Source organism: Candoia aspera, chromosome 2 (assembly GCF_035149785.1).
Source record: "Candoia aspera isolate rCanAsp1 chromosome 2, rCanAsp1.hap2, whole genome shotgun sequence".
Lineage (NCBI taxonomy): Eukaryota > Metazoa > Chordata > Lepidosauria > Squamata > Boidae > Candoia > Candoia aspera.
In genome coordinates, this window is record NC_086154.1 from 78,598,335 (window position 1) to 78,626,011 (window position 27,677).

Consider the following 27,677-nt stretch of genomic DNA (forward strand, 5'->3'; position numbering starts at 1 on the left):
TGCAGCCCTCTGGAAGGCTATATGCAGCTTATGGTTTCCAGCAACGTCAAAGTATTCTTTAGACTGGTAGAAACCAGAAGCCAGAAACTAGAATTACGGAGCAATAATTCTAACAGATGTCTTGCAGATATAGAAATTGGTAGATGGATTTGCACACTCAAGATAAAAAAAAAAAGCTGGTGTTCATTTCAGTGCATTGTATATAACTCATACCTTTTGGCACGTGGGCATCTACATGTTAGCTTGCAAGACTGTCTCTACATTAGAGATCCTAGTTTTTACAGAGTAACATGAACATGCTTGGAGTAACACTGGGTTTTAGTTGTGCTTCTGGCATACTGCCTCCCCACACCCAGTGGATGCCCTTGACCCAGCCGAGCAGTAATATCCTTATTAGCAGAGAATGTTGCATATGGCATAGGTGCAGCTAAAACTGGAGAGTGTAGTCTATACCTTCTCAATATTATTAAACAGTGTTATGTGAAAACCTTAACAGGCTAAATCCATGATGGGAGCGGAGGTTAATGCTTATGGAGCCATCTGTGATGACCAGGGCATGCAGACAATTGAAGCTTGGAATAGAACAGTAGTGATGGACATGAATTAACAAATGAAATAAAAAAAGGAAAAGAGGTATGTTATACATCTGTGGAACTAAGATAATGGAGAAGCATTTAATATGTCTGCAGCAATGATTTGATCTTGTGGAATGGAGTTGATGAGTATATGCAGGAAAGTTAAGGTTTAGGATTTATTATGGGTCCTGTATTAAAAGTGTTATAAGACAGATTGTTCTCCCAACTATATGAATGGAAAGATGACATAAGAAAAGAGGATGTGGAAGCTGCATGAAAGATAAAAACAGTGAAAAGAATTAGGTTAGAGGGTATCATAGAAGTTTGTGGAATTACGCTAGTGGGAAGTTTGAAAATGCATGTTTGGTGGAATAATGAAGTGAAAGAGGTTGTAAATGAAAAAAAAAATACAAAGATTGCTAAAAACCATGAAAGAATTATATTTCTCATAGAGAGGATAGTTATAAAGCATGTAGTCAAACATAGCAAGAAACAATTGTGATTAAAAAAGGCAGTGAAAATGCAAAGTGAAGTAAAAAGAACTGTTTTGAAAGCGAGCGATGGAGGATAAGTCAGGAACCTCCATTACAAATAATTAAAAATAAAACTGATTAAATAATTTGAGATGGAACTGAAGTAAGGGAATGCCAGAAGAAATTTCTATTGGAATAATAATGATATGTTCAAAAGTAGAACTGAGTCAAATGCTATGAATGTTAGCATCCATGAAAAAAAGTGATGAAAAGTGTCCTGTTCAGACTACGCAACCAGGCAGGTTATTATCAAAAATACTCTTTATTAAGTAACTGTTTACAACAATTGAGTCCTTGTTATATGAAGACTTGGTCCAACGGGCCCAATGGGGCCACAACAAGGCAGCGGAACAGGACGTCTCACTGGAATTATAAGCTGGATGCGACTGGAACGCAGAATGCTGGAGGCAGCAGGTCTCGAACTGGAATGGTCCTGGAACTGTTCTGGCACTGAATCACTGGATATCTGGAGACTTGCGTTGGACTGGAAGCGGCAACTGGAACCTCAAAGCAGGACTATGAATAGCGAACAAGGCAGGGCAGGACTAGAACTCAGAGCAAGGCTACACTCAGCTGAGCACCCTAGACTTGGCAGGATACTGGACTGGAGACTTGGAACAAGACTTGGAACAATGCTGGACTCAGCTGGAAGCCCCCACCAGGCTGGATTCTCTGGACTGGAGACTTGAAGCAAGGCTTGGAACTTGAAACAAGGCTGGACATGGCTGGAAGCACCGGACTAGGCGGGATTCTCTGGACTGGAGACTGGGGACAAGGCTTGGAACAAGGCTGGACTCGGCTGAAAGCCCTGGACTGGACTGGAACACAGATCCTGAACAAGATAGGTGTGAAATTCCCAAACATGGCTGAGCGTACGAAGCACAGTTGCAAAGGACCGAGGACAAACGGCAGCGTTGAAGTTTCAAGGCACGACTACGCTACTAGGGAGATCACAGAGTTTCAAGGCTGGATGCAAGGCGTAGGCTGCTGGGCATGGATGACGCAGATTCCTCCGTGGCAGAAGCAGATTCCAACCCCTCCTCAGAGTGGAGCAAAGGCTCTGTTTCCTCTTTGGCAACAGATGCTACCTCCGACACAGGTAAGGACTCTTCTTCTGAAGCTGCAGGCTGGGATGATCAGTTGTGTCTGGCGGCTCGCTCTTCGCATGGCTGCCTTTTATTCCGATCTTTGGTGCGATTGGACCCTTCTGTAGCTAATTGGGCTGCTTTCTCCTTCGTGCACTTCCAGCTCGTTGTTGGCGCGCTTATTGGAGGATTCAAATCCTCCTCCGAATCTTGGCCAATCAGTGCCTTGGGTTCTTCCAGTGCTGCTGACTCATCCTGGAATTTCATTTTCCCAGTTTCAGCCTGGTAAGTTTCCAATTCCTCCTCTGACTCGGAAAGAGTTTCACTTTCCAAGTCAGAGGCAGGCTTGGTTCTGACAAAAAGGAGTCATAAATGCTGGGTGAATATTGAAAAATTGAAAGGCTGCAGGTTTAGATGGTGTAGCTGGAAAAATACTAAAATATGGATGTGATTTGCTTATGGAGTGGCTGAGAACTTGTTTCATGTGAGTGAACCTGCACCTGACAATTTAAGGAATGCTGTTGTTATTCCCCCATATAAAGGGGGAAGTAGCAAGAATGAATGCAAAAACTAAGAGACTAGTTTGTTAGGTGTGCCAGGAAAGTTCATTGGCAGAATTCTGTCTGAAAGGTTGCAAGAGATTACAATGAGCAAAATTTGGAATCTGCAGTGTGCTTTAACTGGGCAGGGGTATGCAAACCAATTTTTGCCCATCACTTTATCCTTGAGAAACATATGATCATGAGAGTGGAGCAGTGAATGGACCGGCCTCCTCTCCGGATCAAGGAGAGGACCAGCGTGGCTCACAGGTGCCCTTACAGAGGCTCCCTGCAAGGAGACCATAAAACAGCAGGTGGTTTTCAGAGCTCTGGCAGCCGGGAGAAAGTCATCTCACCTAAGCTGCGGTTCAGAGCCTTCAATTGACACAGGGTTTGCCCACTTCCTCTCTTAATCACTTCTGGAAATGGCTTCATAACTGCTTTTTGGATATTAAGAACCTTTCATTACACTGGGTGATTCTCCTTCAATCCTCAGCAAAAGAAGTTTCATGTAAGTTTAAGAACTTAAAGAAAAAAATAAACATTTGAAAATAAACAGCAAAAGGGTGATTAGAACGTCTATTCTGGAAAGCTACAAATGGACTAAGGGGCCAGACTGACTGGAAATAAGATTTTGAAACTAATTCTAAGAATCCTTCCTGAGGTTTGTTTAAAATCCTATTAAAATATATGAAGATTTTGAATCTAACTGAAAGAAATCTTTCCAGCAAAATGTTGTGGATTAGAGAAAAACATGGTAAGAGGAGACCTTAAAGACTGGTCACTAGAGGCAACCAGAACGTTTTTTCTTTTTTATATTTTTCTTAGTTTGTACTAGTTTTTTATCTTTGTATTTTTAAATTTTAATAAAAATTATTTTTAAAAAAGAGATAAAATGAATAGGCCAGAAATGTATAATGTTTTATGAAAATATGGAGCTTAAGGTTGGTTGCTGAATAAATTAAGAGTGGTAAGTAAGTTATAAGCATATATGACAGCAAGTTGTAACAACTCATGAGTAAAAATAAATAGAATGCTCAGTGAATGGTTCAACACTGAGCAAATATAAAGATGTGTGATGTCCCCTTGGTTGTGTAATATATTTATGGATAAACATATAAGGAACACTTGTGGTGACATTTATGTACGTAGGTTGGGAGCACAAAGGTTCATGTACTTTTGTACGTGGAGGATGCCAAGTCATCTAAAAACCAAAGATCGAAGTAGTGTGGTTGATAGGGAAAACCAAGCAAACTGATTGCAAGTTATACATAAATGGCAAAAATTACAATAAGCAGATGAACGTGTGTTATCTTGACAGAAGGTACACAGGAAGTGTACCTTACTAACGATGAGAAAATGCCTGTGTATAGGAGTATGTTTCTTCCCACTCTGTTTTATGGAAGTTTGAGTTGGGTATGTCAGGAGAAATGTAATTGTTGAATACAATGAGAATGGAGTATTTAAGTGTACACAGTAAAACAAAAAGAGTTGGGGTCAAGAACGAATGGATGCTTAAGGAATGGGGATTGAATATAAACTGAACGACAAGTAGGAAAAAAGTGAATAGAAGTGGTCTGATCATATAAAGAGAACGAATGAGGACTGCAAAAGCAATATATGCAAGAGTGAGTTGAGAGGAATGAAAAGACTCAGTGATGTGGATGAGATCCATTTAAAGAGAGACTTGAGAAATTTAATAAAATCAATGCATAAAGCAGTCTAAGGATATGATAAAAACAAAGATAGTTTGGAAGGACAGAAAGGTATGGAGATACAGTGAATAGTGTCTGTGTAAATTGCTTTCAGCTATGTTTCATTATCTTTCTTTCTTTTTAATCCAGGAGTAACATTTTTTTTAATCCAGGAGTAAGAAATAGTAGGCCAAAAATATTAAAGACATTAATTTTATTAATGTCTTTAATATTTTTGGCCTACTATTTCTTACTTCTTTTCTATTTCCAAAAGCGAATAGTATGATGGGTCCATATGTATATGTACAGAAAAAAAATGAATTCTAATGGCAAAATTATCATTTGGGGGGGGCAAAATATAGTGAGCATGGGGGTGGGGGGCAAAACAAAAAACAAAGCCTTTTCTTCATATACTGGTTTAGTTTGCATGACATATTTGCCCATGGTTAACTGAACCATGGTTTACAAAATTAATCCAACTGCATGAACCAAACAATAACCACAAATGTTGACTTCACATAACATTCTAGTCTAAATGTTTTCAACGTGTCGTGAAATCACAAATACTGTATCCTCATATGAATCATTAATCCAGTCCTATGGAAGGTACAGGAATGTGATACATACTTGGTAAATTCCAGCCATGTAAATCTTTAATTTCACACTATTGCGCTGTGCTCTAAATGGGGCTGCCCTCTGATGTTTAGGTCAGTGTCCTGTTCAGACTAAGCACCAGACGGGTTCTCAAAGAATAATCCTTATTAAATAACTATTTACCATAATGAAGTCCTTGATGTGCAAGACTTGGTTAAACATGCCCAACTGGGCCAACTGGAGGCAACAGTTCTCGATTGGAATGGTACTGGAATGGCACTGATGCTGAATCTCTGACTCACTGGACCTGGAACAGGACTACGGACAACAGACAGGGATGAACTGGAGACTTGGAACAGGACTTGAACTCGGAGCAAGGTTAGACTCAGCTGGGGGTTCTGGACTAGGCTGGGTACTCTGAACTGAAGGCTTGAAGACAAGGCTTGAAACTGGAGCAGGGCTGGACTTGGCTGGAAGCTCCAGACTAGGCTAGACTCTCTGGACTAGAGACTTCAAACAAGACTTGGAACTAGGCTGGACTCGGCTGGAATCCCTGGACTAGACTGGATTCTCTGGACTGGAGACTTGGAGCAAGGCAGAGAATTGGAACTTGGCTGGAAGCCCCGGACTAGGCTGGATTCTCTGGACTGACGATCTGGAGCAAGACTTGGAACTTGGAACTAGGCTGGAAGGACCACATGGCCCATGAACCCAGATCCTGAACAAGATAGGTGTGAAACTTCAAAACACATTGGAATCTGTGAAGAGTGGTCATGCAGAACTGTGGACAAGCGGCGGCGCTGGAAAGCCGAGGCTTGCTCACACTGCTGAGGGTATTGCAAAGATCCACAGCTGGAAGCAAGGCAAAGGCTGCTGGGCACGGCTGACTCTGTTTCCTCGCTGACAGCAGATGCAGGATTCAATCTGTCTTCGGAGTGGAGCTCGAACGCTGGTTCCTCTTTGGCCAGAGACACTGACTCCAACGCTGGTAAGGACTCTTCTCCTGAAGCTGCAGGCTTAGAGTATCGGTTGTCTCTGGCAGCTCGCTGTTGGTGCGGCTGCTTTTCATCCTGATCTTTGGTGCGCTTGGAGTCTCCTGTAGCCAATCGGGCTGCCTTCTCCTTCACACGCTTTTCAGCCCGTCTCTGGTGCGCGCTGATTGGTGTATTCAAATCCCCCTCCGGATCTCGCCCAATCAGCGTTGTAAGTTCTTCCCGCTCTGCTGAGTCATGCTGGAGTTTCATTTCTCTGACTCCAGCCCGTTAAATTTCCAATTCCTCCTCTGACTCAGAAAGTGAAACTAATTCTGAGTCAGAGGCAAGCATGGTTCTGACAGTCAGGATGATTAGAGTTCCCATCTGGTAGAGTGTCATAAATTTGAGCCCCCAATTGCAGATTAATTGTTATATCTGTTTTCATCTGGCATTATTTTGATTTTGGTATCTTTGTTCATTGGTTTAATGTACATTGCCCAGGGTCACGCTGTTGAGTTAGACAGCCATATAAATGCTTTAAATTAAACAAAATCAGAATATATATTATAGGAAGAGGGAGAAAGGATCAAGCCCAAGGCCTCTAAAGCAGTGAGGACATACCAGAGAAGAATTTGCAATCAACGCCAATAATGAATTCTTGCTGGCTATCCCAACAACGTCACATAATAAAATCAGTGTTTACAAATAGCTCAATGTGATTTTTTTCCCTTACCTAAGAATCTAGTTTTTCCAGTTGTACAGCAAATGCATATAGTTAATCCCTTCTCACAACATCTTCCATAATAAGCATCACCCTTGACTTAGCTAGTGACTATGTAACCTTTGATTCTTTATCTTCCCTGTTTATACTGATGGAGAAAACACAAAGAGCATCTCAGCTGCAGGATGGAATCAGAATACTCTATCAAAGAAAGATGGCCTAATTCATCATCTACTAAGGAAACTGCTGCCATACAAGAGGTTTCAACTTCAGAGCCCTAGAATACAACTTATACAAGAGATCATACCTAATCTTCATACCAAATACTCCAGAATTCAGAGGTTCTTATTACGATGCTCCAGATGGTTATGCTGACTCTTTAACCACAGTAGCAAGAATACCTAGAAACAGGCACAATAAATCTAACAGGGAACTCCCAAACGTTATTGTCACCTCTGCCACAAACTTACTAGTTGCTTTAGGGAACCTGTTATCCCTCACCCTGATTTCTTCCATCAGCATATTCCTGGTGCATGGAAGGGAGCAGAAGTCACCACAAGCAGCAGAAGAGTTAGACTTCACCTGACCAGCTAGAGCCAGCAGCCCACATTTTTTTTCCTTCCTCCACACCATATAGGACACATCATGACCATAGATAAGGTTCTTGCAGTTACCTGTCACAGATATACCACGTTTCCCTTTTCTCCTAGAGCACAAAATAGACTTCATCTGTGTAAAGTATCAGCGTGCAGAAGTTCTGAAAGCAAAGACTGGTGAACTGGAGACCAGAGTATAATGCCTACACTTCACTCATCACAGTGAAGACTTCTTAAATAATAGCATGCAAGCTGTTACTCGCCAGAAACAGGAGAGAACTTGCAACCTAACTAAAGGGTGAGAATGAAGGCAGCCGTTAACGCATCCCCATCAGAACCAAAATTATCACAAAGCAAACCATTCCCCAGACCATACCAACCAATTTCAACCGACTGTCTCCGAGAGAGCTTCTACAAACATGACAGAGCTACAACAGACTCCAACAATTGGTTCTATCATCTCATCCAAGCAGAATTGCTCAATCACCAATAAGCAGAAAAGGAGGGCTGTGTGTGTAAGCCACTTCATCTTGAGAGCCACAGAAACTCCCATCTGTCATCCATCTTTCTTCTCAACCTGTCTCCCAGGTGCACAAATCTCAGATATGATGGAAACTGATAAAGCTCATCAGACCTACTGATTACGCAAACTTCCTACTCATCCACATGGGCACAAATTATACTGTAAGGCATGATATCAAGGAGGGTGGTGAAGGATCTTGGGGCCGGGTTGGTGTCAATACTTCCTGTTGAAGACAAAAGTCCAGAAAAAGAAAGAAGACGTTTTCAGGTGAACTCTTCAGTGCAACATTGATGCAATCAATAGAGATTTCATTTTTTTTCAACAGTAGTATATACTTCAAGGAGAACGAGCTGTTTGCAGAGAATGGAATTCATTTCTAAGGAAGGAAAGTACGTCTCTGGGTGACCAGTAGCTAACCTGATCAGAATAGCTTTAAACTAGAATACAAGGAGGTGTATTCTAGTGAATTATTCACTGGTGAATAATGAATTAGCAAGTAGTGGGTTGAATACAGTAGCAAAGCGAAATATTTTGGAAATTACTAGTTTAACAAAGAAACAAAGGAAATACAGGCATAAAGGAAAGAGGAGGGACTTCAACCCATTATTTTAAATTGATCTACACTGATGCACAAATTATGAATCATGTGCTAGATTAATCAGATGTCATGAGGCATAAAGACAAGTATGATTTAGTACAGATTACAGAAACATAGTGGGAAGAAATGCACTTATGGAATATTGGACTGGATGGGCACACTTGCTTCAGAGGAACAGGCAACACAACAGAGGAGGTGGTATAGCACTGTTTATCAGGAATGAACTTACCTCTACAGAGGTACACTAGACTCAGGGTAACACCAAGTGTTGAAAGAATCTGGTCAAGATAATAGGGCAAGCTGACAGAAGGGTTATCTTGCTAGGTATCTGCTACAGACCATCAACCAATCAAAAGCAGTAGATGAATATTTATTAAAGCAGATAACGGAAACCTTAAAAAGCCATGAAGGAAGAAGATGAGCGAAGGTTAGTGAGAAAGGCAAAATCAGCAAGGAGGTTTCTTCAAATATGTCAGCAAGGGGAAGAAAAAAACAGTGGGTTGTTGTTTACTCCAAAAGGAAAAATCTTAACAGGTGACCAAGAGAAAGCAGACGAAATCAGCTCCTACTTTGCCTGTCTTTACATCCAAAGGAAATGATGATTTGAGCAGCACAGACTGGGAAAAACCATAACAGGGAAGAGTGCAGGTTAGCAAGGAAGTGATAAAGGATCTTCTAGCTAATTTGAATGCCTTCAAATTCCCAGGCCCCAATGCAATACATTCTAGAATACTGATGTAGCTGGCTGAAGAGCTGTCAGGACTCTGTCAATTACCTTTGAAGATCCTGGATCCTGGGGAAGTGCTGGAAAAAAGCAAATGAAGTTCCCTTCTTCAAGATAGGGGGGAAAAAAAGAGAATCCCAGGGATTATCAACCTTTAAGCCTAATATCAATACCTGGAAATATGTTAAGGCCATTTGTTAACATCTTGAAGAAAATGCTATGACTGCTAAAAGTCAGCATGTCTCTGCCTAAAATAGGTCATAATGAGACAAATCTAATCTCCTTTCACAAAGTAATTATTTTATTGGAAAAGGGAAATACTATGCACATGATCTACAATGATTTCAGCAAACCTTTTGACAGAGTTCCATATGACATTTTCATTGACAAACAGTTCAATATGGCTTGAATGGTCTTATAGGAAGGTCAGTGCAAAACTGGCCAGCTGACTGCACTCAGAGAATCAGCATTAATGACACTACATTAAGCTGGATAGTAGTAACTAGTGGGGTCCTTCAGGAATCTTTCTTAGGGCCAGTATTATTCAATATTTTATTAATTATCTGGAAAACATGATTGATGGACTACTTATTAAATCTGAGGATGGCACAAAACTGGGAGGTCTGACCAACATACGGGATGACAGAACAAGACTGCAATCTAATCTGGACTGGTTGGAAGACTTGAGCTGGGAGAAACAAAATGACCTTCCACAAGGAAAAATACAAGGTATTATACTTAGGGAGGAAAAAAAGAGGGCATACATACAACATGGGGGATTCAAGGCTCGGAAGTACTACTTTGGAGATGGACTTAGGTGTGATAATTGATAACAAGCTGAACACAGTCAGCAGTGTGAGATAGCTACCAGAAGAGCTAACGAGTTCTGCTACATTAGAAGAAGTGCTGTATCAAAGATGCATGAAGTCCTTATGGTTCTCTACTCTGTTGAGACCACCTCTGTAGTATTGTGTATGATTCTGAGTATCACATTTCCAGAAGGATATGGACAGGTTAGAACAGGCCAACAAAGATGATACACTAGTCTGAGGACATGCTCTGTGAAGACAGGCTGAAGGAACATGGGATATCCAGTATGGAGAAAAGAACACTGAAGGAGAATGTTGTATCAGCAGTTCAGGTAAAAGGTGCCATAGGAAAAATAGTCTGAATGTCCATTGTTACATTAGGACAAGAAAAAACGGGTGTAAGTTGCAGCTACCAAGATTTCATTTAAATATAAAGGAAACCTTCCTGATGGTAAGAACTGTACAACAGTGGAAAAGTCTACCTACAGAAGTTGTGGGTTCTCCATCTCTGGAAGTTTTAACGAAAAGAATGGACAGTCACCTCTTGAGTATAGTTCAGTTGGTTTTCCTGCACACAGCAGAGGACTGGACTAGATGATTCTTGTGGTCCCTTCCAACTCCACAGTTCTATGAAGTAGATAAAATAACACTGTTCTGCTTTATAGGCTTGTAAGGATTTCAAACAAATGGCTTGGATCCTATTTTTCATTCCACGAACAGAACAGATTTAACTTAACTAGAATAAACCTTTTTAAACCCATGCATACTCAGACAAAAATTTGCACCTGCAAATTCCAAAACTCTTGGGAATTATGTCTAATACTAAGAGGAGCATTTCACAAACACCTCCTTTATTAAGTGAACTTGGTATACAAGCACAGTACATGAATGTGCTGTATGGCTGTAATTATTTATTATTATTGGGTAATTGGACAATTTCTAAAATTTAGAAATAAAGGTTATACTATGCTTAAAACTACAGGTTGTCTAATATTTGTCAATATTAGAAAATGTTTATGTGCTTATAACATGCTCTTGCTTAGATCTACAACAATAAATATGTGCATTTAAAGTATGCTTTTTTTCTGGTTCAACGTGAAGAGCGTGCTCTTTCCACGAACTACAAAATATATGTCCTCAGCCTGCATTTATAAGGAATAGCAATAGTTGTATGTTCTCAGACTCTGCAGCTTCTGAAACATGATTCTAAGAAATAGTATTTCCCAGAGACATGGAAGATGACACCTCAGATGACCAAACAGAACAGTTGCCCAACTTTGAGAAGTAGTTTAAAAGAGCCAAACTCTTTCTCCTTCAGCTTGTGATGAGTGATTCATCTCATCTCCCTGGAGTCCTGTGTCGGATGCTTATGCATCATATGCCTGCTAGAAGCCTGGAGAAATGCACATAACTAACCATCCTTTTAAAATGAGCTGTTCATGACAGGAACAGTACAGAGCATAACTGCTGAGCTCAGGTTAAAACATGTACATTTTCTCACGTTATTTACTGCAGCTGGCTTTGACATACATTAATTATGTCATAAACCACTTAACCAAAGTGTGCATAGCAGATTCCTTTTCAATATCAGTCTATTTCTGAAATTGTCACGAATATGCCGATTAGATGTGTATTTAGATATATAGTGCCTTGTCTCAAAGACACTTTTCTTTTTAAAAGGTTAATGACGTGTTGCAGTAATGGGTAAAACTGCCCTTAGACCAATCATTCCTAGTCTACACCTCCAGAAAGACACATGGTTGGAGATAGCTGCCTTAGATCACTGGAAGATACTTTTCAATGTATTAATTGGGACCTCGGAAACACACCTTTTCTGTAGCAGTGCCTGCCCTCTGGAACAAGGTTTCCCCTGAGATCTCCGGATGTCCCCACTCCGCTTTTGTTTAGAAGAGCTGTGAAGACCTGGCTCTTCATCCAGGCCCTTGGCAAGGGAGAGTGAGACCCCTTGCTTCATCACGCTTGCCAACTTTTATCTTTTACTGTAATTTGTTTGATTACTGTGAGCCACTCAGAGTCTGTGAGCTGCTCAGAGTCAGGCGGAATACAAGTTTAATAAATTGTTGTTGTTGTTGTTGTTGGATAAATAGGACCTGAAACATGCTGTCAGAACAGGTGGATGCCATGGGAGAAATGACACCAAACTCATTTTTAGAAGGCTGAAATTATGTCAGCTACTATTGCTTGAATGATGCAACAAAACTTCTGAAAGTCTCATTGTTTCACAGATATTTCCTTACCAGATTCCTTAATGCCTTCAACAATGGCAGAACTTCTTCTGTACTGGAAAGGGGCTTAAAAATTCAGGGAGACATTCAGAGATGTATCTGCCTTGAAAGTAGCCCATGTTGAACTGTATAGCACAGTCAAACATGAGGAGTTGACCACAGGAAATGTTTTATGACATTTTGTGTTATGGCATAAATATTTTATGATGATTTCTACATCATAAAATGCTTTATAAAATTTGCCAGATTTCAATTCTACAGGTGTCATGGGTCCTGGATTTTGGATGCATTATGTAAGTTAGCCCATTTGAGGTACCTTGGTTCAAAAACTGTTGTTAAAGGGTAGTATAGATCTTAAATTGCCATTGTATTCTGCTTTGAGAGCAGTCTGTCTACTTCAAAAGGGCAGTTGGATAAACTTTTAAGGTAAACTAATAAAATATAGGCGAAGGCTAAGTTTTTGCTACTCAGAAACATACACCAACTGTTTTGTGGTGAAGGTGCACAATAGCTCTGAACTGGGGTCTGTGAAGAATGCTAATCAAGATGCTGTAGTCAAATGGTGAATGGAGCTGGGAGACATAAGGAATGCTCTGAGAGCTTCTCCTATGATGTCAGTTCCCTCACACACATCTTGAAGACCTTTACACAAAGTACTATAAATGACAGTCCAAAAGATTTCCTGTAGACACTCGTTACCTCAACTTAGAAATCTTCTGATTGCTCATAAGTGTCATGTTCACTGTTTCAATGTGCGCTGTACATCGTAACGTTTCACATGCCATGGCGCTGACACGCGTTTCTGTTTAGGAGGGAGCTGCTGTGAGACCGTGTACCAAGCTCTGTATCTGTGTTCATTACAATGAAATGTGTTTGGGTTATGTGCTCTGTTCAAGGACTTTTCCCGCAGACCATCAGAAGCCGTTAGGAGCACCTGGGATTGTGAGCTTGGGAAGATTCTATGGGGGGAGGGATCTCGTTTGTACCAAGGGTTTTTAGTTTGCATTTGGTGCGCTTTTATCATTAGCTTTCTTTGTGATCCTGCATACTATTCTTTAATAAATCAGATATCTTTGCATTCCTGCTCATGAGTCTGAGAATGTTTTAGGATAGGCATTCATTACATAAAGCTGAGAATGCCCAAAGTTGTACCGTTAGCTCCTACCAAGATCAGTTTCTTGTGAGGGAAAATAGTTAACGATGGCCGAGTCCAAGCTCACAACTGGGGGACTTGAGGAGCCGGCTAGCTTGATGCCCGAGTTGACGGTCAAGAGCGGGGAACTGAGCCTCACCCCAGAACCTTCAGATTTCCGGCAAGATTCGAGTTCCAGCCCTGAGGTGGAGGAATCTAACGATGGGGGAGAACCAGAGCAACTGGCACCCAGTGAATCGCCTGCAGAGTTGATCCCCTGGGATGCAATGGGAGAACCCCAGCCAGAGACGTCCCAGGCGTCCTGGAAGCATCGGTTCCCGCTGACCCCAGACGTAGAATCTACCACGGTATCAACGGAGAGACAGCCTAACACGCGAGGGAGGGAGGAATCTCAACCCCCTGAAAGGCTAAGAGTGGTGGAGGCCAAAATAGAATCGATGGAGTACATGTTAAGAAACCTGTCTCTATCATTGGGGGGGCAGGGGAGGCATGACGGAGGTCCCAGCTTCACGCAACCATCCCCCATCCTCCCACCCGGACCGCCGGCGGAGCAGGGCCGGAGACGGCTCCGGGATAAATCTCCACCCCGCAGAGCGACAACTACCGTAACCTGGGGCCCAAACACTCAAGCAGCCGCCGGTTCCGCTCCAACAGGAATGGGGGTGAAAGACTTTTCTGTCAAGTTTGATGGGGATCCAACCAAGTTATCTTTCTTTCTAACCAATGCTAAAAGTTACATGAGGCAGTTTGGATCATACTTCCCTTCCGAAGAGGCTAAGATAACTGCCATTGCCACCAAGTTGAAGGGTCAAGCGGCTGACTGGTATGTTCAATTAAGTGAGGCTGACTCCCCTGAACTTGAGTATTTCGAGGACTTCATGGGGGCGTTAAAGCTGCATTTTGAGGAACCTCTGGCCAAGGCAAGAGCTAAGAAGACGCTGAAGGATCTTACCCAGGGCCAGCTGTCTGTAGCTGATTACGCCCTGGAGTTTAAGGCTTTAGCTGGGAAAATCCCCGACTGGTCTCAGTCAACCTTAATAGAACGGTTTAAAGAAGGACTCAACTGGGACGTCCTACGGTAGGCGTTGTGTAGAGACGACCCAGAGTCATTGTACGAATGGATCTGTCTGGCCGGCAAGGCTGAGCATGCCCAGCATACCTTCATGCAAACCAGACGACCTGAAAAACCACCAGCCACCATGAGGGGACCCCGAAGTGCCGCAACTGCTGCCCGGCCAGGCTATAGAGCCTGGGAAGAGGAGAGAGATCGGCGCTATGCGAGGGGTCAGTGTCTCCGATGCGGAAAGGAAAGGCACCGAGCATTTGATTGCCCAAAAGCCAAGGCTGGAGACAGAGCGGGCAAACTGCCAGCCAAATCGCCACCCTCATCCCGGCGGATGACAGCAGCCAAGGGGGCAGCCGACGCTGAAGAAGTACACTACTTCTCGGGAGAGGCTGAAGACGACTCTAAAGAGCCGGCAGGAAACGCCAGCCACCTGCCATGAAGAGCTCCTGTGGGTAGGTGGAGGAGGATGGGCGCGAGGATGCTATGGTGAGTGCTGACTGTCCCACTCTAGCCGTGAAAGTGAAATTGGGCTCCTGCACAAAGACTACAGGGGTCTGGGCTTTAGTTGACTCTGGGTGTTCCAGGTGTCCAATTCACCCTGATCTGGTTGCTGCTTTGGACCTGCCTAGCTTCCCCCTCCAGCAACCTTTGATCTTTACACAGTTGGATGATTCAATGGCGGGGGGGCGGGGGCAGCAACCCATTTCACTGGAACTGTCACAATGCAAATGGGCAGCCACCGTGAGACTTTAAAATGTATAGTGGCACCTGTTGGCAATCCCTTGGTAATTCTGGGGATCCCCTGGTTGACCTATCAAAGCCCATATATAAACTGGGAACACAGAACTGTGACTTTTAAGGATGGGTTTTACCAAGCTCCTACAGCAGAGAGAGCTTCATGTGCGGGGGTTGGAAGGGCTGCAATTGCCACGCCGCGCCCTAGTTTGGCACATTTAGAAGGCTTGCCCAATTGATACCAAGACTTTGCAGATGTCTTTGGGGAAATGGAAGCAGATCAGCTACCCCCGATCGGAAAACTGACTGTGCAATAGAGTTGGTTCCCAACGCTCAATTGCCCAAGCCAAAAATTTATCCTATGACTCAGAAGGAGCTTGAGGCATTACGGGACTTTATTGACAAAAATCTGTCAAGGGGGTTTATTGAACCTGCAAATTCCCCAGTTGGGGCCCCTGTGCTATTCTGGGAAAAGAAAGATGGCACGCTTCGACTCTGTACAGACTATCGGGGGTTAAATTCCATCTCAATTTGCAACAAGTAGCCTCTGCCGCTCATGAACGACATGTTAGCTCACTTGTCTAAGGGCAAGATTTTCTCCAAGCTCGATCTTCGTGAAGCCTATTTCCGCATCCGCGTACGAGCTGGAGATGAGTGGAAAACCGCTTTTAATTGCCCGCTGGGTTCACTTCAGTACAAAGTCCTCCCTTTTGGGTTGGCAGGGGCGCCCGGAGTATTCATGCAATTGATTAATGAAGTATTACATGATCATTTGTTTAAAGGGGTCCTGGTTTATTTAGACAATGTTCTCATTTACAGTGAAACAGAGGAGGAACGCCTCCTCAAACAGGAGTTAAACAAGCTTAGAGATGCCAACCTTTATGCCAACCTTTCCAAATGTTTCACAAGACCCAACTTGACTATCTGGGCTATAGGGTGTCTAACAAGGGCATTGAAATGGATCCTGCGAAAATTAAGGTGATTTTAAATTGGGAACGTCCCCACACCCGGAGGCAATTGCAAAGTTTCCTCAGGTTCAGTAATTACTATCGCCAATTTATCCAGGGGTTCGCTGAGATTGCTTTGCCCCTCACTGATTTACTCCGTACCAAGGGCTTGGGGGAGACACGCGAAGTAAAAAACCCTGGGGCAGTGCTGAATTGGACTCCTGAATGCCAGGCAGCATTTGAGAAGCTGAAAACCCTCTTCACTGCTGAGCCTATTCTACAGCACCCCAATCCTGAACACCCCTTTGTGGTCCAAGTTGATGCTTCTGACTCCTCAGTTGGGGCTATATTGTTACAGAGAGATTCTGAAAATCACTTAAAACCCTGCACTTATTTGTCCAGAAAATTTTCTGAAACCAAACGCCAGTGGCATGTTTGGGAAAAGGAGGCTTTTGCTGTAAAAGCCGCTTTGGAAGCCTGGTGTCACCTCCTCGAAGGCGCTAAATGCCCTTTTGAGGTTTGGACCGATCACAGGAATTTGGAACCCCTCCACACCCCCCAGCGTCTCAGTCCTAAACAAATTCGCTGGGCTCAATTTTTCAGTCGCTTTAACTTCCAGTTAAAATTTATTCCGGGAAAGAAAAACTTTCTGGCCGATGTTTTGTCACGTTTACCACAGGACCTTGACCACATGGCAGAGGTGGTTGGCACTGTTCTCACTGAACCACAACTGGGCTTAGTTGCTGTCACCTGGAGCCAGACCCGTGAGCAGGCAACCCCGCCCCCAACCCAGTCTGGGAAGCAGAAAGTGCAAGTTCCTTGCCAATTACAGAAAGACTTTCTCCAGGCGCTGAAATCTGACACTTGGTTGCTAGCTAATAAAGACCCTGTTTCTTTTGAAAACGGTCTGGCATGGGTGCAACACCGCCTTTATGTACCCAAAACTTTACGACCTGACATTTTACAGCGTTCCCATGATGATAAACTTGCTGGGCATTTTGGTTTTGTTCAAACATTGCATTTGGTTCGTCGTCAATTCTGGTGGCCCACCTTGAGACGCGATGTAAAGGACTATGTGGCTTCCTGCCCTGTTTGTGCAATGTCAAAACCTAAGGGGGGGAAACCACCGGGGCTTCTGCAGCCTGTGGCCAGCCCGTCCCGTCCCTGGGACGAGATTTCTATGGATTTTATTGTGGATCTTCCAGTCAGAAGAAAACTGTCATTTGGGTTGTAAAAGATTCTTTTTCCAAACAGGCCCGTTTCATTCCATGTGCATCCATCCCGTTGGCCCCGCAATTGGCGCGCCTATTTCTCATCCACATCTACCGTCTCCACGATAGCCCCACCCGTTTGGTCAGTGACCGCGGGACAGAGTTTACTTCCCAGTTTTGGAAATCATTTTTAAAATTGATTGGCACCAAACAGGCGCTGTCCACCTCGTCCCATCCTGAGACTGACAGATCTACTGAGATTTTGAACTCTGCCCTTGAACAATTTCTTAGAGCATACATTAACTACCATCAGGACAATTGGGTGGAGTTGCTGCCTTTTGCTGAAGTGGCTCACAACAATGCTGTCCATCAGAGTACCGGGCAAACCTCTTTTCGTGTGGTTTCTGGTCATGACTTTGTTCCCATCCCTGAACTGCCACAACCCCCTTCCCAAACATGTTCTGCCTCTGACTGGGCTGTTAAGCTGGCTGATTCCTGGCCGGTGATTCAACAGGCTTTGGCTGATGCCCAGGCTGCTTACAAGTTTCAAGCCGATAAGCATCGTTCTTTGCAACACGATTTCAAGATTGGGGATCAAGTGTATCTATCTACCAAATTTATCAAGTCCCCACAACCCTCTAAAAAACTTGCTCCCAAGTTCATTGGTCTTTTCCCTATTGTTGGTCTTATCAATCCAGTTACTGTTAAGTTGGATCTGCCTCACAATTTGAAACGCTTGTACCCTGTTTTCCATTGCAGCTTGCTCAAGCCTGTCCACCACTCCTCCCGCTGGCATCCCCAACCTCCTCCTCCTGCTCCGATCATGATTGACGGCCAACAGCACTTTCAGGTCAAGGAGGTCATTGATTCTCGTAAGCTTCGCGGCACCCTCCAGTATCTGGTCCGATGGAAACACTTTCCTCATCCTGAATGGGTGTCTGCTTGCCACGTTAATGCTCCTGATTTAATTCGCCATTTCCACTTGGCTTACCCTTTGAAGCCTGCTGCTTAGTGTTTTCTTTCTTTTGGGGGGCAGTATGTCATGTTCACTGTTTCAATGTGAGCTGTACATCGTAACGTTTCACATGCCATGGCGCTGATGCGCGTTTCTGTTTGTGAGGGAGCTGCTGTGAAACCTTATACCAAGCTCTGTATCTATGTTCATTTCAATGGAATGTGTTTGGGTTATGTGCTCTGTTCAAGGATTTTTCCCGCAGACCATCAGAAGCCGTTAGGAGTCCCTGGGATTGTGAGCTTGGGAAGATTCTACGGGGGGAGGGATCTCATTTGTACCGAGGGTTTTTAGTTTGCATTTGGCGTGCTTTTATCATTCTCAACTTTCTTTGTGATCCTGCATACTATTCTTTAATAAATCAGATATCTTTGCATTCCTGCTCATGAGTCTGAGAGTGTTTTAGAATAGGCATTCATTACAATAAGCAGTTCAATAGATCATTCCATGTACCAAACTTTTTCTTCAAATAATTAAAATAATTTACTTATTCAAATAATAAGTAAAATACTGTCACAATTGCTGTGGCAAATTCTGAACCAGAATACCCATCATACTGAATGGATGCCTGTATCAGCTCATCTTTTGGGAAGTCTTTCCCTTGAATCCAGAACAAGCTATATGAGATTTAAATGGATCAAGGTTCACAGGAAGCCAGTGGGTAAAAGACACTGCACAACTAGACAGACCAGTAAGTTATAGCTCAGCTCATAAAGTCTGCAATTCCTTGTGCCAGATCTAGTTTTCTCCTTAGTGGCTAACTGGAGAGGAAAAAGTCCGCAGCTACCATCTCAGATTTCTTATGCTAGCTAGGGCTTACAGGACTTAACACAAGGATACCAGGGTGGGGAAGAAAGTTCAAAGGCAGGAGTGCAAACCTGAGACTGCAAACCCATAAGTATAACTTTTAAAATGACATAAGGGGAAAACAGGCACATGATTAATCATTTTAATTATATTAAATTTAAATTGAACAAAATTTATTTTCCCCACTTACTTTCTTTGTTCTGCACCTTTGTTAAGAGTGTAGTTCATAACTGAATAGTTATGAAAAATGCCAAGAAGAGGGTCTAAGAAAATATAAAATTCAACAAACCTCTGAGGGTTTCTTCTCCTTTTGCCTTGACCAACCAGATTTTGTATTTGGAATTCTGGAGCATCTTGAAGTTGATGTTGTTTGACCTTTGAATAAAAGTAAATTAAGTTAAAGATAAACCAAGCCTTAGATTAAGGAAACTTTAATTGCAAACTGAATGTTGTGTGCAGTCCACCAAAAGTCCTAAATGTTTACAACTTTCTTCAAGGAATACCAACATTTGCAGGCAATTTCAGTTTGTCAAAATCTGACACTAAGTCTCCATATTATATATACCATATACCATTTTAAGCTTCTGAACAAAAGGCATAAATAAATCAAATCAATAAATAGACTGCACTGTTAATAACCTTTAGCATTAAAACATCAACAGATTATGCAATCTCGGTTTCTAACCCTCTGCATTTTTAGAAGCTCTATCATTATTGTCAGTGCTTCTTACCAGGAAACATTATCCTCCCTCTCAGCTCAGCATTCCCAAGTAGATACAAGAAGTCTGGTTAAGTGGCTTTAATTGCAGGGAATCAGGAAACTGTAAATATGAAATTCTGCATATGACTGCTTATGTATATAAATACATATGTCAATCTCAAGGTTAAAATCCTTGGCTTCTTCCTCCTGCTTTACCAACAGACTTCTGATGGCTCTTGAAGCTCTCTGTCATACATCTCTTGTTTACAAAACAGCTTTCTCTGGCATGAGACTCAAGGGCCTTCACCTGACCAACCCTTACATGCAATTTTTAATCCTTTCTCCATTTCAGCCCTCTTTTAGGGCAAACAATTTCTCTTCAGGGCCAGCTCCATTCTTGTCCACAAAGGTGATTTCTTCTATACAGTGCTTGCTACTTTCATTCCTTTTCCCCAGAGAAGCATAAACATTTTCTGTGGGGTAATCTCAAACCTCCTGACCTTCATAAAGACTGCCAGTGTCTGGGCATGGCTTAAAATGCTTCCTTGTCTTTCTCCTTTTTTTCTGGGCTAAGAAACTATCAGACTTATAAATCACAACCTAGATTGTAGGAAACAGAGCAAATTTGCTCATCAGTTCCCCAAAGCCAATCTGGGCTCAGGTATTTCTTTCTAAATGGGGCATTCAAGATGGACACAGTCAATTAATTGTTTTATTCTCTTGGTTGCTGCTGGACCCGCAAAGGAGACCAGAACGTATACTAGGGGCCAGAAGGTTGACTACTTTTTCAGACAGATTTGTTTATATGTTTGTGTGTGAGTGTTGGGGCCTTAGGAATCACTTATTATTTTAATGCTTATTTTCATTTTAGTGAAAGTAATTGAACAACAGAAGCCTAGAGGTATGTAAGCCATCACCAGGTAGGGGATGGAACACCCAATACTTTGCTGAATGTTTAAATTCTTTTTACTCAAATTTTGTTTTTTAGCTAGTTATCCCAGAGATGTGGAAGTGATTGTGAGGTACTTAGCACAGGTCTCAGGAGTTCTCAACCCTTCACTATCTGGGTTCACACATGTTAAGCTAAACTACTGTTAGCTAATTTATTGGCTCAGTTTATTTGCCAACCCAACCTGAGCAGCTAGGCTATGGTTCTGTGTAGTTTGCAAGGCCAGCAAATCTATTGATTCACAAAATAATGTTATTTAATTAACTGTTCATTAGAACGCATTTGTGAACTCAGATGTTACTTCCTCTCTCCCTCTTCGATTTGCTTTGCAATTATGATCTTATGGTCACTTGTCTTTTCTATGCAACTGGTTCCTGCTAGAGACTGGAGTAGGAAAATCGGGTTAAATTAGCATTTTTATATAGTTCAGATATACCAGCCTTGGGTTTTGCAGCTGTGAGCTTGAAATTGTTTGCCTCAGTTTGTTGCTTCCATGGAATGAATTAATATTAAGCAGAAAAATGTGGGTTAGGTGGATCTTTCTCCATCCACCACCCCTCTTCTGCACTTATAATTTATAGTTAGTTGCCTCAGTTTTCCATGCAATGAGCTATGCTTGAAAGAGAGGAATATGGTCTCAAATTAGTGCTTTTTTATATTATTGTATGACTGGGTTCATACACCATACTAAGTCGCAGTGTGTGTATTTGGCTTTGATATAGTGTGAACCCTGACAATTCTGTTACTTCATTAAGCCATAGTTAAGAATTTTGCAGCCCACTTCTAGTAGTTGTATAAACTGAATATGGCTAAAGCCAACTCTGATTGAATGATATGTGGTGGGTGCTAGAAAGATCTTTTTGTTCTGATGTGCTAGAATCACCAACCACCAAGTTTTAAGCAGTGCTACTCCATCACCTCAAATTCTCTGTTCATTGATTTTCTTATCTTCACACTTTTAAAGAGAGGTTAGTTACTAAGTCATTCGGGTTACCTCTCATATCTATATTTGCAAGTAATTTAAAGTATAATTAGAAGTTATGTTCAGGATTACATTTTTTGTGCTATATAATATTTTTACAAAATTTTAAGCAAAGTTTTATGTCAAATTTTTAAAAATCATTTAAATTAATCAATTTTTATTTTTTTAAAAAACTCATTTATTTCTATCTGCTCTGCATAAGAAAAAATGCAGCCTCAATACTTTTTATTTACCTTCTTGGTACAGCCCTGCTATACAACACTTATGTAAGTCTACGGAGGAAGAGCAATTCCAAGGCTGCCTGGGAGTGAAGGGGTGATAATGTGTATTGACGTAACAGCAGTGGTGGTAAAGGAGGTATTTGAATGGTGTCTTTCTAGAAATGCTTATCAAGTAACTGTTGTTGTTGTCACTACCATGAAAACTTTTAGATAAAGTGAAAAACGTGAAGACTGCAGTGGAGGAGTCTAGCAAGAGCCCTTATGGGCTCTCAATGTAAATGAGTGTAATTTACTAGAGGTGCTGTTTATCCATACAAACGGTCAAAGAATGAGTGCATTTTACAAGTTCCAGATTTCCATGGATTATTAATTGTTGCTAATGGCATTATTCTCTAATTTATTTTAAAGATGCTACCTAAGCTATGAGTTTTAAAAAACACAACTGATAGAGAGCTCCTTGCAGTTCAATGGAGACTATAAGGACTTGTTATTCTAGCTGCTGCTTCAGTTTGTTTCTAGAGATTTTGCTTTGTTCCTTTCCAGGGCTAATGATAGCTCTACATTTTTTTTTTCTTTTTTTAAAAAGAATACACTGTTCTTGTAACAATGCAAAGAAGAACTCCCACAATCCTCATAGTGAGGATTTGGGAGACTGGGAACATTCTTATAGCTTGTTTCAGAGCAATTGTCACGAGGAATTGCACGCTGCTATTTGCCTCTTTTGCTTTCAACCCAAGGAGATAATGTTTTATTCTAGGGACAGGAAGGCAAACCCAGAAACCAATCCCCTCTTGAATTTGAGGCTCACAAATCACCATATTGCTAGCATCTTTAATGTACATATTGATCCCAAAGGATATAAAACTGGTACTATGCTGATCATTATGAGGTTATTTGTTCGGTTGTGTGTGTGTGCCTTTAAGTCAGTGTTGATTCCAGGAAACTACCTGGAAAGTCCCTGCAGTTTTCTTGGCAAGGTTTTCAGAAGTGGTTTGCCATTGCCTCCTTCCTGGACCTGCGAGAGAGGGACTGGCCCAAGGCTACCCAGCTGGCTTTGTGTCTAAGGCAAGACTAGAACTCACAGTCTCCCAGGTTCTAGCCTGGTGCCCAACCACTACAATGAACTACCTGATGGTTTTTGAGGACAACGAAGTGGATTTTAAATCAAAGCACTTGCAAAGTTTAGACCAAAGCAGTTTTTATTTTAGGTGATACTTGATTTACGCTGTGCCTCTAATGAACAGGTTTTTATACTAACAAGCTATATATAAGTGTTATTTTAAAGAAGTTAGTCAAATTGCAAGCACGGCCAAGATTGCATAGAGTAACTCTGCCCTATAACTGTGCAAGTACAACATACTCTCTTCTAGACATCTGTAAATCAAATATTAATGTTAATAGGGAAGGATTTTTCCCCCCACACTGAATGATGTGCATGTATTTTTTGTGTTACATTGTTATAGTACTTAAAAAGCTTTATCTTCAAATAAATATGGAAGTAACACAGAAAGGGTAATCAAGTTTTTAATCTTTTATCTTACATTTGCACATCTCAAATTCTGGTGTATATAGCCTTGTGTTTAAAATAAATAAGTAAGTAAGTGTGAGTGTGTGTGTGTGTGGAAAAAATTAACAGGTAGCACCTAGCATTCTCTGGGCCAATGTGGCTCTTCGGTGTTATTATCTGCCCTGAAATTGTGACAGAGGCCTGGGGGTAAACAGCATTAAGACTATATGCACACACATTTATAGAGAGTCATCCAGCCCAGTATTGTTTCCTCTGCCTGGAACAGCCACAGAACTAGGGCCATCTGAGTGCAAAGCAGGTGCTCAAACAGTGAGCTGCCCACTGAAAGGACCTGCCCCTCTCCCTGTTAAAGTAGCCCTTCAAGACGCTGAGCAAAGATTCTTCCCTTCAACCCCCACCCCCGCTCAAAAATACAGTAGTCCTCAAAATTCCTTTTTAAAGTCACAGCCCAGCCTCATGTCTACTGGCTTTGCTTTTTACACAGTAGGTCATATTTTAACTGCAGAGTAACCATAAACCTAACTATAACCTCCCTTTTCCAAGAACAGGTAGTGCTTCAGGGTGTTGCATGGTTCTAAATGCCATCTTGTACCTTGTTTAAGGATTTATTGATGAGATTACATAGCATTTGCAAGTTCCATGCCTGGTGCAGGTCTAAAACCAGTTCCTTTGGTCTACTGAGATAGCCTTATGCAATTCGTTTTAATTACACTCTTGCAGCTTTTGGCTTGTTCTAACTGCCAAAACTCAGACATTTAACTGATAGTTCTTAAGACATCAAGGGTTCCATCTAGGGCTTAGGTAGTAACAGGAAGCAGCAAAAGTAGCATATCTTCAAAATAGTGTTTAGACACAGCAAAGTAAGAGATGTAGAATGACAGAAGATGTGTGTTAAAATATAATATGCATTCTGCACTTTTCGACTAAACCTTTTGGTTTTGAGAATAGTTTTGAAACATGTTCTACTTTCAGTACCCCCATCATTTTAATTATTGTCAGGCAATAGTGCCACCGGATAACTCCCAACAGAATCTACTTCAGTTTGCAGATAGGCTCACTTCTTTCAGAAAGCCTGGTTCAAAGTTTTGCCATTGGCTTGGCCTCTTTTAGCCCAGACTATTCACAAGAGGAAGACAAGTAGTTCCAAGACTTCCACTACCAGGTATGTAAGTAGATATTCACTTCTTGTAACATATTTGGAAGCAATCCCGGAGTACACTTTGTTGTCCAGGGACTACCTATAACGTGTAGCTTCCCCAGCTGTCTGCAAGTAATTATTCAAATGCTTTCCCTGCTGAAGGCAAATCATTTAGTTATCTTGTCTTAAGCCTTGAATAAAAAGTCTTACTGTCAGTGGTGTCTGAGTTATCACTGCTGATCGAGTATTTTCGCCGCTTCTCTTCCATCTGTAAGAAAAAAAAATTGAAGATTACGTTTGTTGTTCAGGAAACCCATTATGGCACCAAATCACTGCTATCTCAGGAAATCCACACATAACATTAACCCAACAACATCAGTGAATACTTAGCCTAATGACAGTAAATTACCAGGGGCTTAAAAAAAAAAAAGAAAAATAATCACTAAATTTTACAATGTAACATTATTTTCTTTTCAAGTCTCTGCCTCTTGGATGCATGAGTGTATCTTGCTTTGAATCAGGCAACATGTCTCAAAATTATAACTTTCAAACCGCTCCTATAACAAAACCCAGATCTAATGATTCTTCACTAAGGAATCTCCTTGGTGAGTTCAAAGAAATAATGCAACTAAAATGCTGTATCTTGCAACCCTTTATTCAAGTTCAACAACCCAAATTAAGAGTTTGGGAGAATCCCTCTGAAAAGCATCTGAGACTAAAACTGCAGTGGCGTGGAACAACGGCGCGAATCCAATAAAAGACAAGGGTGGAAATGGTTCTATTTTGAAGCAGTTTTATTCATGTAAAAATGAGAAGGGGAAATGAGGACTTGGATATGTACAGTAAGTAGCCCCTTGGTAATTGCCTGGAATCTAAACTATAGGCAGCTGCTCTGCACAGAAAGTCAATGACATACAATGGCCTACTATGCAGATTTCAATTTCTCCAAAAACCAAAAACTAAAAATATTTGGGAATTTTGCTTAGCATATGAAGAGTATCACTCCAGAATGTAGTCAGTTCCTAGGATGGATATAACAAAATGCTGACTGTTTTCCTTCTACAATAGATTGTTATAAAAAACATTCCCAGAACTGTAGGCTTCTTGTTAGATTTTTGGTATGAAACAGGTAACTTAACTAGATCCTGTTGAGTTACTGTAATTATGTACACTGTAATGTGTAACTGACTGAGTTTAACTTTATTTTACTTTACTAACCTCTAAAATGTATCTGTTCTATGCCAAATTCACAGCTTTATGCATAATTCCATACTTACTTCACTGTATATCAGTTTATGTATATACAGCTATTTCTAGAGTACATTCATTTCTTCTGTGAAATCTACATGGCAAACTAAATAGAATATTCTTTTTGCAGCCTTAATTTTAATTACATTCTACCCAGTTAATGACTTCAATGAATAGTGAGTAAGAAAACCATTTAATGGTATTTCAGTAAGCATGGTCAAACCTGTTGCAATAACTCGAACAAGCAGTGGTTGTATTCCATAGGTTGCTTCCACATTGTACATTAGTACATATACAGAAAGAGCATGAAAAAAAGAATCTCAATCATCCAACTTCACCATTTTGTACAGGATGATTTTACATACAATTAAAAATGTAGGAATGATATTTGTGTATATGGATAAATACCATTTTATAAACCAAAATGATGCACGAAAGAAATAATATGCAAAATGCAATGCTGCATATCAGCAAATATACTTATAGCAGTATCTCCATGTTATAATATCAATCAGCAGATAAGCAGTGATAGAGAGCACATGGATCAGATCAGATCAGATGCTCATCACATACAGGCTGTCTAACTACAATATACACATAGCACACAAATGGTGGGAAATCATTCCTAGAAGTGACAGGCAGGGCACTGTCTATAATTAACGAATTCAGAGCTTTTTTCCTACTTTCCATGGAATGAGATAAAAGATATTGAGAGTAGAACAATTATCAATAGTTCTGTGGCAGCACAGAATCCTTAGTCCAGTTGTTCAGAAAAACATACAGGTAGTCCTTGTTTAACATCCACTTGTTCTGCGACTGTTCAAAGTTACAAATGAGGGGGACTTACAACAGGGTCTTCATAGTTCCAGCCATTACAGCATCCCCACAGTCATGTGATCATGATTCAGGCACTTGGCAACCAGGTTGCAATCACAATGTTGCAGCATCCCACAGTCGTGTGATGGCCATTTGCAACCTTCACTGCCAGTTTCTGACAAGGAAGGTCAATGAGGAAGCCAGCAGGTGGTCACAAATGGCCATCACATGACCATGGGATGCTGCGACCATGTGGGATTCACCTAATAATAGTAACTGGGACTGCTGGAACTGCTACTGTAAGTTGGTGTGGCTACATGATGTTGTGCCTTACAACATCGCTTAATGACACAGTTCCCAGTCCTAATTATCACTGGTAAGTTAGGATTACCTGTAGTTATATTAGGGTTCATGTGAAATTGCACAGATATAATCATAGCAGTATCTTGCACAACAAAAATGGGGCAACTGCATCCTCTATTAATCAAAGGTAATATTTGTAGCTCAGGGTTGAACTGTGGAGTCCTTGGTGCTCTCTGAGCCTTGTTGTTTTCTTGTAGACGTTTCATTGCCAGACTAGGCAACATCTTCAGTGTGAAAAGCGAGTGAGACTTGCTCTCTTATATACCATGGCTTGTCCTGCTTGTGGACAGAGTCAACCATAGTTTCAACTGGGAAACTGTGAGCATCCTAAACCAAGCCAAATCCCAAAATGCTAGAGAATTCCTGGAAGCTTGGCACTCAGACGAAGCAGCCATCAACAGATACATAGAGGTAAACAACATTTACATACCATTCAAAAGAGAAAATAGAAAAGCCAAAAGACCAGGACACTCCCTTGCCAGCAATCAACACCCAGGTATGCAAAGATTAACACCAGTATTAACACCAGAGGAACAATCAAACAGCACAATATACCCTAATCAAGGAACTATTAACTTAGTCAACCAACC

The 27,677-nt window shown here is 41.5% G+C and overlaps 1 protein-coding gene across 2 annotated transcripts in view; it reads right to left on the minus strand.

Annotated features, from left to right (window-relative positions):
- Window positions 1-27,677, minus strand: part of JADE2 (jade family PHD finger 2) — a 228,710-nt gene that overhangs the window by 178,198 nt on the left and 22,835 nt on the right. For both annotated transcript variants that reach the window (XM_063292296.1, XM_063292294.1), the window contains exons 2-3: window positions 24,871-24,928; window positions 19,432-19,517 (exon numbers count right to left, since the gene is read on the minus strand). In XM_063292296.1, coding sequence (XP_063148366.1) covers window positions 19,432-19,517; window positions 24,871-24,928 — 144 coding nt within the window. The remainder of the gene's footprint in view (window positions 1-19,431; window positions 19,518-24,870; window positions 24,929-27,677) is intronic.